Genomic DNA, 16,545 nt, shown 5'->3' with positions numbered 1-16,545 from the left:
TCAATTACGGTGAGGGATATAGAAAGGAATAGCTCTATTGACTGCTTGACTCTCCAAGTGCTTGTTTCACACCATCTCGACAGTAAAGGATTTGACCCGACTCGGTGGTGCCACGCACACACGTATTCGGTTTGTCTATCCACATCCTACTGTAGGAGCTGTACTGTACATGTACTGTAACTACCTACCCAATTCTCACTCGAATAACTTACTATACTGAGTTAATCGCCAAGTCTCACTCTCCTGTCCCGTTCCCCATCGATCCACCAGAAAAGTCCCAATTCTCCTGTTCAATCTCACCCAATCCTAGACATACCATCTTGGGTTCCAAACATCCCGCCTTCCCCGGTCTCCAAAACTCAATTAACTTAAACGTCGCGCCTGCCCCCCGAAATCTTGTTCCTTCTTTCCTTTCTTCGATCTCAGATTTTACCTTCCTTACACTTTCAAGGTACCCCGCCTTATAAACCATACCAGCGACACAGTTTCTGTATCTCTCACTCTCCCTCCCATCCCGGAACCATCTTTTTCGACGATATCATCTTCTCTTACAATAAACACTAAGCAACCTCCACCGCTTGTCTATCCATCATCATGCCTATTCGCAACCCTTTCACCCGTCGCCCTGGTAGCGTCGTCGTCCAAGATGAGAATCAACGCCCTGATACCGCTCCGGGTTTCGAGAAAGTCGATACTGTTGGCTCAAAGTCCAAACCCGTTTTGAGTATTCGAAGTCAAGGACACGACAATGGCGAATACAAGATGAGTGGTATGTCTCAGAACCCTTGTCGCTTGCCGTCCCTCGTGGTCTTCCCTCCCGCTCTCATGGCGGGGAACTATCCATGAAGCGGCGCATTCGGCATTTCGTCACAAGACCTCTAGAATTTGACTAATTTTTGACCTTGTTCAACAGTCGTCAACGACAGTGGCGTCTATCTTCCCGTATGTTCATTTTAGCCAATGCGTAAAACGTCAAAGTCCACAACTAACGGTCGCAAAGCCATCCCCCACTGAAGAGAAGGGCCAGTGGCCCCGAAAGTACTTGTCAACTCGCAACTCGACAGATACGAGGAGCAGCCTTGGCGATATTGAGCACTTCTCTATCTCAAGGGAATCATTTGACTCTTACCGTCGCTCATTCGTATGGAATTCCCCTCCTTAGCCGCTGCATACTTTCAATTGCTTGGCTTTCAACCAACATGCGACTAACACAACGACCAGGACATTACTGCACGATCGCCTATTGCCAACAACAACGACTTCCCTTCGCGTCAAAGTCTTGATTCTGCTCGTTTCCCCCGCATTCCCAGATCTGCGGTCGAGCGATCGTTTGAGCAACCCCCAACGGCCGAGGAACGGTTTGAAGATGTTGGACTAGATGACCACAAGTACCAACAAAAACAGCCATCGCAACAGGCACAGCCCCAGAAGCGTGGCTTTTTCTCCAAGTTCTCCGACTCTCGCGACAAGGACCCTTCCAGCAACCCCTCTGTTTCTCGATTCCTCATGCACGGCCGCAAGAGAGCTCAGAGTGGCCAAGGGTCAGAGCTTACACCCATGGACAATGGACCGCCCAAAGTCACTGTTTCGTCTGAGGGTCAAGAGATGCATTAAAATGTATCAAATATTGAGTTTTTACCCTTCTACGTTGTATTAAAGATACCTGGAGTTTTCGTTTTATATTACCGGCGTTATCGGTTACAGGGGCCGGGATAATGCTAGAAACGCATTCGCTACGACACTATGCTGGGTACACCTTGGTCGCAGAATCGGCTCTGTATTGGATGGATTGATTATACAGAGAAGGCCTGACTACGGAGTGGGTAATGAGCTGAGACGCTTGAAATGAATCAACATGTGCTAGAGAGTCATGTCTGTCGAAAGAAGACAAGATGTGGGCTACATAATAGTAATGAGAAGACATGTGTTTCCATACAATTCTCTCTTGAGTCCGCGTTTGCTTCTCTTGTGAGTCGTTGAATGTCTACTTGTCGTGATCGAATAGTTTGAAAGACACCCAATGTAATCAAACACGCCTGGAACCTGGTCGCACATATTCTCAAGGCAGTACTGGTAGAGCACAAAAAAAGAATTCATTGATAATATATAGTTTGACAACGATAACGCCTTATAAAAGAGAGACCGATGACGGACTAAAGAGTCACGTCGAACAAATCATACACTTGTAAATTGCGTGATTCCATTGCCAAATGGGAATGGAGGCCCCGCTCTGTTCTTCGTAGGGCGCAAGATAAGTACCAATGGCGATATCATTAAATCAAGATGAACTCATCTTGACTTTTTCTATTTATACTCCAGCCTTTCCTTTATAAATCCGTCAACAAGTCTGTGTTTCAAGAGACATTGCAGTCGATGCTGAGTCGGTTAGATATCAACTAGCCCATCCGGAATTCGCAATCGCCCCTCACCTCTTTATCAACTCAACATCATCGAACGACTCATATCATGGCATCTGACGAAGTTCCAACCAACCTCAAGGATATTTCCTCCGTTCCTGGTGACACTGAAGGGGCTCAGGCGGGACTTCACAACAAACTTGCCGGGCTCTCGCTGGCTTCTCGCGCAGTCCATGCCGATAATGGTATCCAGTCGCACAGGGCCGTTGCACCGGCTATGCATGTCAGCACGACTTTCAGGTACAACGACGATCCTGATGCACTGAGAGCCTGGGATAATACCGATGTGAGTGCTGATCTCTTTCTTGAACCGTCATGGTATATCATGCTTGGATTCCGACCTGTCATAAACTCTCGGCACCATCATGAGTTTGATCTTCAAACACATCATGACACCGCACTTGAATGGTTTATTTACAAGGTCATATAAGCTTTTATACTAACTCATGTAGCCTAACAACCCTCTTGACTCTCATGTCTACTCCAGAGCAACTGGTCCAAACACTACCCGTCTCGAAGCCGTCCTGACATCTATCATCGGTGCTCCAACCGTGACTTACTCTTCTGGTCTGTCCGCCTTCCACGCTATGCTGGTTCACTTGAACCCTAAGCGCATTGCCATTGGAGACGGCTACCACGGCTGTCATGGTGTCATCAGCATCATGTCCCGTCTAACAGGCCTCAAGGTCCTACCCCTTGACTGTGCCGTCGAGGACCTCGAGCCTGGCGATATCATCCACGTTGAGACACCACTCAACCCGACGGGTGAAGCCCGTGATCTGGCTGCGTATGCAGAGAAGGCGAAGAAGGCCGGCGCTTACTTGACTGTCGATGCGACATTTGCGCCGCCTCCTCTGCAGGATCCTTTCCAGTATGACGCTGATGTGGTTATGCACAGCGGGACGAAATACTTTGGCGGCCATTCCGATATGCTCTGCGGTACACTTTCTGTTAACCGTAAGCATACTAACTGGGAGGCTGCTCTTCTCAGTGACCGTATGCTCATCGGTTCTGTCATGGGTAGTCTGGAAGGCTGGTTAGGTATTCGTTCGCTGCGGACTTTGGAACTCCGTGTTCAGCGTCAGAGCGCCACGACCTCTGCTCTCGTAGCCTGGCTGGTCGAGCAACAGCGTGATTCCTCATCTGTAGTCGGTGCACTCGTCGAGCGCATCCAGCATGCCAGTCTACAACCTGAAGCGTCTGTTGAAGGCAGCTGGCTACAAAAGCAGATGCCAAACGGCTACGGACCTGTGTTCTCAATCTATCTCCGTGATGGAGAGCATGCGAAGCGGTTGCCTTCGAAGTTGGAGCTATTCCACCACGCTACCAGTCTAGGAGGCGTGGAGAGTCTTATTGAGTGGCGTGCAATGACGGATCCCAAAATCGACAAGAAACTGCTGCGGGTTAGCATCGGTGTTGAAGGTCTCGAGGATTTAAAGCAAGATCTTCTCCAGGGTCTGGAGGCTTTGAGAAAGAAATAAGGGGTCTGAAAATGAAATGGAAAAAAAGAAATATTAGACGACACAATCATTCATCGCGATAGAAAGGAAAGATAAAATCAATCAAGGCAAACTCATGGAGGAAAAGAAAGAAATCACGAGATGAATAGAAAAAAAAGAAATATAGCTTCCACAAGCCAAAGATATGGCGAGCGTAAGATGCCGTAACTCTAAGTGTACATGATGCCAGTGAGAATGTGAAGGGTTTTGTGGGAGCTCAGATGTAGCTCATGACAAGGGAGTGTGAATGCATGGTTGAGGAAATGACATATAGAAAAAACTGGAAACTTGTACCCGCCCGTCTCAGAAACGTCTATCCGTAAGGGGAAAGGAAAGTGAAGAAGAAAGAAGAAGAAAAGAAAGGAGTTTGTTGCCTTTTCGTAGAAGAATAAACGCACAATGTTCGCTGTTGATGGTGTTTTTTCGTCGAGAGAAACGCGTGTAAAATCGTTGCTTAGAATAGAAGTTGAAGTAGTGTCGTGTAACTTTGCGTTTTGATATGGCTAGCTTCACTCGGTGGGAGGTAGCCAGAGACCAAACCAATTACCGAGTGGTTTGTACTTGACCTCTCGACTGCAAAGATATGTTAGCTTTTTGTAGTAGGTATTTGGCAATGTGTATTATCAAACGCACCGAGAGCGATCGTTATCGGCAAAGGATCCGACACCTCGGAGGTCTTGATCGGTAGACCTAGACTCCGTACGTCTGTAATCGACTGATTGGTTGTATGATGTAGATCCTCGAGAGGACGAAGGAGCACCGCTGTGGTAGTGACTATCATACTGGCGATGTGGAAGGGAATTCCTTGAAGGCGGTGCAAGAAACTCATTGCCCACAGTTTGGGTCTGATATGCTGGTGTATGCTGAGTCCGAGAAGGAAAGGTAGGAGAGTCGCTGAACGCAGGCGAAGTAGTAGGAGTAGTAAAATCAGAGACAGTATCAGCGACCATGGAGTGGTCGTTGGTGTACTGGTTCTGATACTGTTGACCAAGCCATTGATTCACGTTGTTCTGGCTCCTATCATAGGCCTGAGGACTCGGTCTACTCCAAGCTTGGGACTGGTCTCTGGGAGATGTATTGGCTGATGTTGTTCTCTGGTAGTTGGAGTCCCAGCTGCCTCGAACAGCTTCATCACTCCAATTTCTAGAGCTGTCTGAGTAGTAGTTTTGGCTGTATTGCCTTTGATCGCGGTCTTGTCGGCGACTCATGGTTGTTGGTTGTGAGGACGGTTTGTGATTGGCTGTTTGCGTGTAAGTGATAGTAAGAACTGCTGTAGCGCTGATGTCGATGATGAATCAAACGCTGAGTAAGATACAATACACTGAGTAGATGGATTGATAACTAAGAAATCTAATCCCACAGACTTGTTCATATATATATACATTCTTTATAGCTTCAATTATCAACTTCTATCATGGGATGCCTCTACCAAATCCAAGAGTTACGGTTGTGGCTGAAGGTTCCTATTCGCGGGCATGCCGGGAGGCCGCAGTTGTAAGCCAATCAAAAGTAACTGCGCTTCGGGAACCAGACCATGTAGGTGATGGTGGCCATGCAAAAACATAAAGAACCCCTGGAAGCGTCAGCAAGCTTACCTATAAGCAGCCTAGAGTGATAGGGCTCTACAGGGGACAGGAGAAGACGTCAGTTCTCCCATCTCTTCCAAGGTTCTTGTCTGGTTTCGGTATTATCTTTGATGGTTGTTTCAAGCTTTCGGTCTCTCCAGCCAGGCAGACTCTCAGAGAAGTCCCAATTGGGAGCATATACATCATTGATCGAGTACAAGTTTTTGCAACTCGAGTCACAGTCTACTCGCAGTGAGACAAAGTTCCTCGCATACTAGATTATTTACTAACTATTCATGACCGCATCGGATCATGACTATTCGAGGTTAGAAACCGATCAAGTTCAGTCATCATACAAGTTAAACGTTTCAAAACACATACATAGTTCGGGTGAGAAAGACGCCTCCCGACGGGACTGAAACATCCGAACAACTAGTTCAGCCATAGAAAAACCTATACAACCACTGAGCATTATGATTAGACCGGGGACCGGAAACCGAGAGTCGCTTAGGGACTTAATGCCGATGCGGCTCAGATGCCACAAAGTCTGTCCATGTTTGGGCCTGTGGACGCGCTTGAACAACTACTCAAATTAGGACCAAGAGCAAGGTCCGGCGCTTGTAAAGTCTCGCCAATCGTGAATGTGCTGCTCAAAGCGTCATGCGATGCTATTATTTGTTCTGCTGCGCTTTGGTTCCCGAGACTGTGCCACTGGGCAGTGCTGCTTGTCAGCCCTGTGTCCACCTTTAAAGCCTTAACGGTGGATACCCCACCCCTGTAACGTTTCTCTGTGCCGCGCTAACGACAGGGATCTTGAGTTCCCGTCCTTCTATGAGTGGCTGTAACAGACGCGGCAGAAGCGCGCCTGTTTATATGGGTCTGGAACGAGCATGAGGCGCCACCCTATGATCCCCTTTTCGTACCTACCCTTACCCTTGCTTCATCCTCAACAACACCATCGCCATTATCGCCAACCTCCTCTTTCCACCTTGACTCCAGAGGGAGCATGTACAGGCTTCCGAGTCTCGTTTATCGGACTTGCGGCCGCAGCTGAGCACTACCCAGCAGTAGATGCCCTCCCCCAATGGTCCGACTCTCCCTTTTCCGCCTGCCCACCAAACTGCGGCGTAGGGTCAGGCGCAATCGAATGGCGACCCTAATTGCCCTCGTTACCCTCGTAGGCCTCCTGATCCTTCCCTTCTACTCGGCCTACTGCATCTACAAGCCTCCGACATACCTCATCAACTGGCTACGGAGGAAGTACCCCGACGTGCTTTTCGAGATCCCGACCGACCAAAAGATCATTGCTCTATCTATCGACGATGCACCGTCCGCCCACACCGATGAGATCATGCAGATTCTGGAGGAGAACGAGGCCCATGCGACATTCTTCGTCATAGGGTCCCAGGTTGAGGGGCGCAAGGGTACACTTGCGAAATTAGTTGAGAAGGGCCATGAGTTGGGCAACCACGCTATGCATGATGAGCCATCCAAGTCGCTCAGCAATGAGAAACTTCTCGAAGAGGTTCACCTCGTCAAGGGTATGTTGACAGAGGCATATGCGGCCAATGACCTAATCCTACCCAACAACTACTTCCGTCCGGGATCCGGAATATTTAATACGCGGATGCGCAATGTCCTGGGAAACCAGGGCTTCCGTATCACTCTGGGAAGCGTTTACCCTCACGACCCTCAAATACCATATCCCGATACCAACGCAAAGCATATCTTGAGCATGGCCCATCCAGGTGCCATTATCATCTGCCACGACAGGAGATCATGGACTGCGCCAATGTTGCGTACAGTTCTTCCTGAACTCAAGCGGCAAGGATACAGGATTGTTACCATCACAGATCTCATCAAGTCTGTAGCAGCACAAACCCAAGAGCATTAGTGCCCAGTGAGACTCGCACGGCTAAATTTGTTTGTGTCTTTCCCCCTGTGCGTTGGTGTTGAACTTCCTAAGGTCGGTTGGATATCGCTAGAATTGACAAATACTGTCTACCAAATAGAATTAGAGAGTAATTTTTAATGAGCCGTCTTCTTGTACGAGCTTCGATATGTTATATCTTAGTGATGTCAGCCTGTGGGAAGTTAGTAGGTGCCCAGCATGGATCTTCCGGGGGTATACAACGTAAGCTCCAGAGTACCAGTGACGATGGAGCGACATCCCTCGACGTGTTTCTCGACAAGAGGCCGCAATTCCCCATCCCCTTCTGTATCTTCGATCAATTTTCTCGCAGCATCGTCAAAGTCCTTGACTGCCATTCTCATTCTTGCTTCCAACTCAGCAACCACCATATCCAACGTCATGCTTGGTTCCATGATGGCAGCAACAGCATTAATGACACAACCTGTCTGCAACTCCTTCTTCAACGATAACACATCGTTCGACAAACTCAGCAGAACACATACTTGTGTCCATAGCTGATGCACCTCAGGGCTCGAAAGAACTGCTTGCGGTCGTCTCTCCTGCGCAGCATACGGGACAAGACTGCAAAGCATCCTGCCGCCAACGGTGCCGATCCTAAGCTTCATATACGACTCGTAGTCCGGCACGCGACCAGCCAGACGCAATTCCTGCTCAGCCGCGCAGCTAGCAGTAAATAGCTGTATCTCATCATGTAAGACCCGCCGCTGATCCTTCGACACCGTCTCGCAGATCCTCGAGCCAAAATCTCGAAATACGTCGTTAATCGGATCATCGTCTGATCCACGTGCACACATTCCGTCAATGGCCAAAGCCTCACGAACCGTGCCCAAAGTCTGCCGTCTCCAGCGCTCCGCGCTTGCGAAATCACCCGCCAGATCGCCCTCGTTAGCATCGACAGCGTCATCCCAGCACACCAGCCACGTCGAGAAGAGCGCCAGTGCCTCCATCTCCCGCTTACGGGCCTGGGGATACCACAAGCAGGCGAACTTGGCAATATCGTCTTTCTTGCGACGCATGATGAGTGGGTATTTTAGTGCCATGCGATCGACCGCTTGATCGACTAGCGGTTTAACGTGCTCATGATGGCGGTTCAGTTTGGGTTGATGTTCAGGCCATGATCGGAATAGATTGTGGAGATTTGGAATTCGCAGTGTCTGGCCCCGAAGAGCCTTGACTATCACGCTTTGACTGAGAGCTGATTGTTTCATAGGGATCGAATTAAAGTGTGTTTTAGGCGTATTCTGGGCGTGATAGTTCGAGATTAAGATAGGCATAGGGCTGGAATAATGTTTTATTAAAGCGCTCTCTAGGTTAAGCCAAGCATTCCAGACATTGCCATAGAAGGACATTACGCTCGGTTACTAATGGTATTTAGACTATGGCTGAAACATTGCCAAGTTCGAGGATAGTTCTAGGAGGATATTCATAGAAACATGGCTTGAATTTCTTTATTTGATGGTTATTGCTTGTTATTCTTCTCAGTCGCTTTACCACCAACACACCATGGATAATACAGTGGACGGTGATGAACTTGTGTGCCAACCTCACAATTAAGTTTACAATACCCACCCTACTCTATCTTAATCACGCAATTGGAAATGCACAACATCGGTACACAATATCGGCAGTTTAATTTCCACCTCCTTAATCAAGGTGCAAAATTTGAAGCCAGACGCGTCACAGAAAAACCCAAACGCCACCTTCAACCGTCAGGAACCCAAAAATCCTCAACAGATGTAGCAAGAGAAAAGAAAGGAAAATAAAAGAAAGAAGGGACGAAAGGGACGGAATTCATACGTCAAATCGTAAACCTAAAACTTGAAGGTATCAAGCCTTATATCCTTCATCCCTGCTGGCCTGCTCGTTAATGTTTGACCTATATTGTGGCGTGTTTCCGATCCTGCAGCGGCCCTGGTCAAATCGCCAGGGGTCCAGAGGCAGGAACAATTTTACAAATGCAAAGACGACGTCTACCGCATGAAAATACCGGCTAGACAAGTTGGGGCTGGGAAATGATGGGCAGTTTCAGCGTGTTTCATTGTACCGCAATGCTTGGGGACGCATATTGGTGCAGTAATATGTAAATCCATGATCGGCAGTTTCATCTCGACTTAAAAATAAAACCCATCATTATGCCGGCAAATGCAAGGGATGAAAGCTGTGATAAAGAAAAATATGCCGTTGGAGGCTGGTACGTGTGTGATCTAGTATGGTAAATCTAGATACAACAATCGTGAAAAAGAATCAATCAATCATCCATCAAGGAGGAATGGTATCCTCTGTACATCCATCAATGTCAGATCCAGTCCTGTTTGTTTCCTTCATGGCCCTGTTAAACGCCAAGTCGCCAATATCCAAACCAAATACATTGGTTACCTAAACATTGGACATGTACCCTTTCTCCTCCAATAAACCAAACCAATCCAAGACAGACGTGAGTGTTAATAAATAAGAATTCTCAAAGAGGGAATATATGCTGCTTCAAAGAGCAACGAATGTGTATGTGCCTTTTAAATCATGCCCGCCATTGTCCTACCGCGGACTCCCGTTCATGGTCGTAAAATGTCTATCAATTATATACTGTTGAATAAAGAAGCCGACATCTCGGCATTGGGTACGGACTTAGATCCATTGTGGTGTGGTTGGCTTGGCGTGTGACACCTCGGGAAAGAAGCTGAAGATCAGGTTTTGAACATCGCCAAGATAGTCCTCGGCGCTGAACTTGTTGAGACCCTTGGACTTGATGTATCGGTTGTCCTCTTCCTCCTCCTTGCTTAGCGGCCTGGCGCTGTACTCCTCGGCGAGCTCGGTGACTTGTGCTAGTTCATGACCAAAGGGGTGAGAGTCCTTGAGGGCTCGCTGCTGGAAAGATGGTGGAGGAGCTGGAGCGGCGACTGGGACTGCAGGGGCAGGCACAGGAGGAGCCTTCAGGCCGTGGCCAGCAGAGACATACGAGGCCGATGACGCTCTGGTAGAAGTTGACGATGATCGGGAGAATGTGTAGCTAGCCTTTGTGGAGACGGAGTGCTCTGAATCTCTGGACCTTTGAGAGACGGATCGTTGGCGAGCGATGGCCTCATACGAGTTCTGCTTGGTGTGGGAAGGCGATCGCTGAGGAATCGCGGGAGCCTCGTTGACCTTGGGCATGGCAGGTGGCATGACGTGTGGCTTGCCGGATACCGAGAAGTAAGTTGACAGATGGTTCGGCACAGGACCTGGGCAATCTTCCATGGGAGAAACTTCCGGGCTCGTAGGCGGAGTTGACTCGGTAGTTGAAGGAGCCTCGGAGTCCTCACCAACAGATCGAAGCGAAGACTTGTTGCGGAGAGAGGCGTGAGGCGAGGGGATATCGGGAGCGTTGTAGGACAGCATGTTGGTCGTGTGAACAAGCTGAATAGGACCGGAAATCTTGTGTCGTAGGATAGGGCCATGGTGTCTGTCGCGGGCCGAGTTGCTGCGGTGCGGTGGTGGAGAGTCGCCCATTTCGGCGACTTTAGCCTTTCTGGTGGTAAAAGCGCGTGAGAGAGACATTGTTGAGAATTTGATTTAACACTTGTTTTTGTTTGGCTGGGTCTGTTTGGTGACTTGGTGGTTTATAAGTAAATTGCAACTGAGATGCTTTGTGATAAGAGAAGGCAAAAAGCGTCGTGCCACTGACTCAACACTAATTTACTTTTTGAGGAAAGTCTTTGCTGGAATCTTGGCCAACTGAAAGCTAAGCTTGCGAGCGAGAAGAAGAAACGGTACAATAGTTTCTGAATGTGTGTGTGTGTTGTACTGAGATGAGACAAAGGAATCCAGTCCTTTCTTTTGCTTCCAAGATCCGGCTTCTAGAGCAGAAACTGTGACGTCTGGTGTGATTCGATTTTGTCGATTCTTCCGAGAAGGAGAGTGATTTTACGTTGACCGGCTTTGCAGTGAACGAGTGATGGTTGTAAAGGAACGGTCAACGTCGAAAATAGCTGTATCGCTTGATATCCTTTTGGTATTTTGGTTCAATTTATGAATCGATCCTGCGACAGGGTGGGATACAAGAACAAAGTAGTGAATGAATGAATGTATGAAAATGTGAGAGAAATAGTTTATCAGATGCAGAATCAATGCACACTGACGAATCAAAGTAGACACGATCGAGAGAGTGGCGATCGTGAAACTTTCTCGGTAAGAAGAAGTGAAGATACAGGCCTTGTTTTTTCGACGTGTAAAGGTCAAGTCAAAGGAGAGAAAGCAAGAGATAATGGAAGTCGACGAATCTTGAAGGAGAACAGGCCGTGGGGATGAAGATGGGGGGCCAGGAAACAAATATGGGACCTGCCTACGGGCTTCTAGATACGGCGGGCGGGACCAACTGCCTGATGGCCCGACTCCCCTGCAGCGCGGTGCACTGTAGCTCGCCCTAGCATGTTTAGGTGGTAGTTTAGGTGCTGTAGGCCACTAAACTTTCAGGACGAGTTACAACGGCCCGGCCACCCATCACAGCTTTGGTGGCTGTTTAGCAACAGTCCTTGTCCTTGTCAGTGATCTCTAATTGGCCGACGCCCCTGGCTAAAAAGGCTTTTGAAGCAAAGATCCTGACATCGTGTCTGTGTGGGTAACCAATCGCGTGAATATGCTTGCTCGCTATGCCCCTTGTATTATAAACTAGCCAAGGTTTTTCTTCCTCTTTTGTCCACGCAGACAAGAAAAATCCGCGTTGAGCGCCAAAGGGACCAGGTGATTGATACTGTTCGTTATTAAGAATGGCAAGATTCGTGGCTCCTGTGGACTGAGATGTGATGCTGTGCAACTGCCTGCCTCGCATCACATTGCATAGTATCCTCTTAATTATCATGAGGTATGTATTCGCATTAAAATAAAATAAAAACCGATATACATACGCATGACACGTTTATAGCTACACACGATACACTTTCTTTCTTTTGCTAGTTCAGCTTGTTACAGCTTAACTACCAACTACGCATTACGGATACGCACACGCACTAGATAATGTGACGATTGCTTTGTTTCTTCCTTCTTCTTCCTCTTCCTTGCCTCTGCTTGGACCCAATCCAATGTGACGACTCTGATTCTGTTGAGGCCTTTGTTTCCGAACACATGCTAACCAACACCCGAATCCAAATGGAGCTTCCCTCCGTCTGATCAACCATTCACCTTCCACCATCACCCTCCATTCTAGACATCCACCCATCCTTTATCAACCTTTTTATTGACCCGCGCGCTACTACTACATGAGTGGGAAAAAACCCACTGTCACTAACACTGTCGTTGGCACTGGTCTGAATAACTGGGTGACGAACGGGCCTTGAAAAATTCTATCAATCGGGTTACACCGATCACTAAAAAGAGACGAGAAGGTCAGGACATGGATGCATGCAAGCACTCAATTGAACGCCCGATTCTTATTTGACAAATTGCAACGAACTTTGGCCTCAGCTCACCGGACGCAGAAGACGCATCCGCACGAAAGATCAATAGAATGAGTTGTTGTGCATGACCAACGCACAGCTCTGAGCTGCTCTCACCACTACCGTTGCAGCATCTTGGACACTCAGAAGCGGCCGGCCAACTGCTACTACGCTAGGTTACTGTGGTCTACTGATAATTAGACCATCTTGATTAAGCCAAAAACAAAAGCAGTGGTTGACTCGCACAAATCATTAACAAAACGCCCCTCGGAATGAACAGGCACAACCATAGTAAACGACAATGGCTACTCTTGAACAGTTCACAACAGCTGGCGTTCTCTCATTAAACTTACAAGCCTTAGTACACAGTAGAGAGAACCCTTCATAATTGGCTTCAACGCCATTGCCGTTCTTCCCCCTGTTTCAGGTTCCTAATGCCTGCGCAGTCGAGGGCCCGCCTACGAATGTGATGGCAGCGTCCTCGGCTCTCACTCGTCGCTTGTCAAATTCAGGTCAACGGGCTCCAGGGGTGACGCTGCTCAAAGAAGAACTACCCTGGGCCTGTTCACTGTTGCATTACGTCGCGTGGACCGGTCGATCCTCCGCTTTCGATTAACGAAGGGACATGGTCACAGCTTTTTTTCGTTCACGTTGGCTGATGGGATGGAGCCTTGGGAAGCCTGCGCACAGAAGTCTCATTTATACAGCAAATTAATTGTCCAAACTCGCTTTTCACTACCATGGTCTGAGACAGCATGTCTGTACTCTATATAGTAGTGTCACCGCCCTATTTCCAGTAACAGTGACGTGCCTACTGCAGATCTGTTCTCAGACCAAGAGCTGACTCCTTTAGTACTTGTCTGTGAGGTATCTCGGACCATCCAAATGGACCCTTAATATCAGCCTTGATATAGGTGGTGATTATCTTCATCTGCGCATCGTTGATTCACCACTAGGAAAACTAAACGTCTCAGAAGAACCAGATCCAACTTTTCTTTCATAAAAATCATCGTCCATCTAATAGGTACTCAAACATAACTTGTCCCCTCACCAACTGTCCCGTCGTGGAACAGTTTTCCGTGCGCCAGTATGCTTTCATTCATGCAGTCTGCTTTTTATAACCATCCTTTGAGGCGGGCAAGACATTGGCTGTTTTCGCCCTTGTCTACCATTGTCAATGCTCACTGGGGATCGCCGCGCTATTGTCTAACGGGACCCATGTCTCATTCAGCCTCAAACAGGTTTCCTCGGTTTCGTTCGTCCGATTCTCGTCTCGAATGTATTACCATCCCATCAGCAAGAGATGATTTAGTCTTCCTCCATTGAGTCATCGTCCTCGTTGTCATCCTCATCATCCTCGTCATCGCTGGAATCGTCATTGTTGACGCCGACGAGACGGTCCTCACCCTTCCCGCGTTGCTCAGGCACCCGCGTCGCAAAGGCCTTGCGCACCGACGCGTTTGTGGAGGTGTCCCAAATATGCATCGTTCCCTTACTTCCGGCCACAGCGAGACGGAAGGCGACCTCCGGGTCGGGCGCAAACGTGGTTGAGAAGACCTTTCCGACGTCGAGGTTGCGTGAAACAACCACTGAGGGTCCTGTGGGCTGAATGTTCCACAGCTTGACTGTCTTGTCGGTCGAACCGGTCACCATGTAACCGGGAACCACAGAGTTGATGTCGAACGAAGACACAGACTCGTCGTGAGCCTGTAGCGTCCAGACGGCCTTGGTGCCCGTGGGGTCTGAAGGCGCATTTCGGACGTCGTGGTAGTGGATGACACCGTTCTCTGTGGAGACGAAGAAGAAGTTGGGGTCGTGAGGATCCCACCGCACATTCTCAACGTCGCTCTCAACTCCCCATCGGGGAGCCTTTGCGTCAGGCGCACGCATATCGGCCGCCACCACAGTTCGGTCGTAGGAACCACTCAGGAGGACGGTAGGTTCGTTCGCGTGCCACGCCAGAGAGCACACCTTGTCGGTATGGTAAGTGTACGACTTGGCGCACTTTGTTGTGTTGAGATCCCACAGCTTGACAGTCTTGTCGGCTGAGGCAGAGGCCAGGAGGTTGCGGTGCTTGCGGTTGGCGGCCAATGACAGGACAGCGTCGACGTGGTACTCGTCGTTGGACTTCTTGGACTTCTTCTTCTTCTTTTTCATCTTCTTCTCCTCCTCGTTACCTCCTTGACCGAGGATCGCGTTGGGGTACATGCAGTCGATGGTGTCCAAATCCCAAACCTCGATATCGGGATCCATTGTGCCGACAGCGACAAAGTTGCCTGCCGCATCCTTCTCTACACCGGCCTTGTTGACGGGCATATCAATCCACTCAACGCAGAGAGGAATGGCGGGCAGCATGATATCGTGGTGCACGTATAGGTTGTCGGCCTCATCTTCGTAAACGTAAACCTCGAGGTGCGCCATCTCGTCCTCAACCTTGGCAGACACAATCAAGTTGTCTGTTGCGAGAACTTGGAGCTCTTCGCGGTCCTCGTCCTCCTGCTCCTTATCCGCGTCGATTGTGATGTAAGGATCGTCCTTGTTCGACTCGTAGTACGCCAGCGACTTGATGTTTCCAAACATGCCCATGCCCTCTCCCTGTCCAGGAGCGTCCTCATCATCGTCGTTGTCATAATTCTCCAAGTCATACTCCTTCAGGTCGTCATCGTTCAGATTGATCCTGTGCGATCATGTTAGTCTTTTGGACAAAGTTTGCAAAGAACTGCCCGGAAGTCGCATACTCATTCTTGTCAGTAGGCTTGTCTTCATCGTCGATCTTCATCTCAGAGTCGTCCTCTTTGTCTTCGGTCTTTTCTGCCTTTGCGCCAGTCTTGGCTGCCTCCTCGGCTTCCTCAAGATCCTCTTGAGCGTCATCGAGTTGGAGCTTGGCGAGCTCAGCTATCCGCTCGAACTCAGCCTCGTCGAGGGTGTATTTCTGGGGGAAAGGCGCAGCGAAACCCCTGGGGACCCATTGCGCAGCTGTGATCATTGAAGACATGGTGAATGTCCGGGTATCTTAAAAAAAATGCTGGTGTTCAAGCCCAGTTTGTGTCAAAGTGGGCGCCCAGATAAATTTCTCCCAAAATTTCTAGTGGGGTTTATCGATAAGATTTTGACCCGCCAGGGACCAGTGACGTTCGCATCTAATTAAGCACGATACTTTATCGCCCTACCCGAGTATTTCGATGTAAGAGTTCCTCGAGTGACTTAAATTATGCGCCGGTCTATCCATCGCCTTCTTTTTTGGTTGTATTTGTAGAAGTCTTGGATCTATTGATATCATGCCATGTACCAAAAACTCGCAGATAGTTTATAAAGGCATGGTTTGCTCCCATCTTCATAAATAACAGGCTAGTATCACGCATCACCTTGATACGTCCCACGAATATTCTCGAGATAAAACACACATATAATAGAGCTACTTCCATTTTTTCCTTTTTCTATCCTCGGTTAAACAAGTCAAGTACACTTACCATGGGGACGAATACGTGGATGGTGACGCAAGAGTCTGAGTATGTCCTTAGGCTATTTATCTTTGCGTCTCAAAGCTCAGAGGTCAACCTTTCCGTTACCACTGGAATGGCCAATTTCTTTGATGTCCATGAAACTTTGTACAATGAGTTCAATAAGAGTCACGAGATCCAGGCACTCAATCATAGAGTAAGCTCTTAGTATATTTATTGTGACACCCTAGAGCTTTTAGTATAACATTTCGTGATTTTTTTTATA

The 16,545-nt window shown here is 48.5% G+C and overlaps 7 protein-coding genes across 7 annotated transcripts, besides 1 other annotated feature; 3 read left to right on the top strand and 4 right to left on the bottom strand.

The window, feature by feature from the left end:
• Window positions 1–594: 594 nt before the first annotated feature.
• Window positions 595–1,614, top strand: FPSE_02030 (uncharacterized protein; the record flags this gene model as incomplete). Its single annotated transcript, XM_009255149.1, has 4 exons — window positions 595–769; window positions 914–942; window positions 1,001–1,141; window positions 1,222–1,614. The coding sequence occupies 4 exons, from the start codon at window positions 595–597 to the stop codon at window positions 1,612–1,614; spliced, it is 738 nt and encodes a 245-aa protein (XP_009253424.1).
• Window positions 1,615–2,466: 852 nt separating this feature from the next.
• On the top strand, window positions 2,467–3,898 carry FPSE_02031 (uncharacterized protein; the record flags this gene model as incomplete). The annotated part of the gene is made up of 2 exons (XM_009255150.1): window positions 2,467–2,703; window positions 2,870–3,898. The coding sequence occupies 2 exons, from the start codon at window positions 2,467–2,469 to the stop codon at window positions 3,896–3,898; spliced, it is 1,266 nt and encodes a 421-aa protein (XP_009253425.1).
• A 527-nt stretch (window positions 3,899–4,425) lies between these two features.
• Window positions 4,426–5,124, bottom strand: FPSE_02032 (uncharacterized protein; the record flags this gene model as incomplete). The annotated part of the gene is made up of 2 exons (XM_009255151.1): window positions 4,426–4,489; window positions 4,550–5,124. 2 exons carry the CDS (start codon window positions 5,122–5,124, stop codon window positions 4,426–4,428), a joined length of 639 nt encoding a protein of 212 aa, XP_009253426.1.
• A 1,504-nt stretch (window positions 5,125–6,628) lies between these two features.
• FPSE_02033 (uncharacterized protein) lies at window positions 6,629–7,375 on the top strand (the record flags this gene model as incomplete). The annotated part of the gene is made up of 1 exon (XM_009255152.1): window positions 6,629–7,375. The coding sequence occupies one exon, from the start codon at window positions 6,629–6,631 to the stop codon at window positions 7,373–7,375; it is 747 nt and encodes a 248-aa protein (XP_009253427.1).
• A 200-nt stretch (window positions 7,376–7,575) lies between these two features.
• On the bottom strand, window positions 7,576–8,763 carry FPSE_02034 (uncharacterized protein; the record flags this gene model as incomplete). The annotated part of the gene is made up of 1 exon (XM_009255153.1): window positions 7,576–8,763. The coding sequence occupies one exon, from the start codon at window positions 8,761–8,763 to the stop codon at window positions 7,576–7,578; it is 1,188 nt and encodes a 395-aa protein (XP_009253428.1).
• Window positions 8,764–10,036: 1,273 nt separating this feature from the next.
• FPSE_02035 (uncharacterized protein) lies at window positions 10,037–10,945 on the bottom strand (the record flags this gene model as incomplete). The annotated part of the gene is made up of 1 exon (XM_009255154.1): window positions 10,037–10,945. The coding sequence occupies one exon, from the start codon at window positions 10,943–10,945 to the stop codon at window positions 10,037–10,039; it is 909 nt and encodes a 302-aa protein (XP_009253429.1).
• Window positions 10,946–14,127: 3,182 nt separating this feature from the next.
• FPSE_02036 (uncharacterized protein) lies at window positions 14,128–15,814 on the bottom strand (the record flags this gene model as incomplete). The annotated part of the gene is made up of 2 exons (XM_009255155.1): window positions 14,128–15,496; window positions 15,558–15,814. The coding sequence occupies 2 exons, from the start codon at window positions 15,812–15,814 to the stop codon at window positions 14,128–14,130; spliced, it is 1,626 nt and encodes a 541-aa protein (XP_009253430.1).
• Window positions 14,956–14,990: a microsatellite.
• Window positions 15,815–16,545: the final 731 nt, after the last annotated feature.

The sequence above is a fragment of the Fusarium pseudograminearum genome, chromosome 1 (genome assembly GCF_000303195.2).
Source record: "Fusarium pseudograminearum CS3096 chromosome 1, whole genome shotgun sequence".
Lineage (NCBI taxonomy): Eukaryota > Fungi > Ascomycota > Sordariomycetes > Hypocreales > Nectriaceae > Fusarium > Fusarium pseudograminearum.
This window is presented reverse-complemented; position numbering and strand designations above follow the sequence as displayed.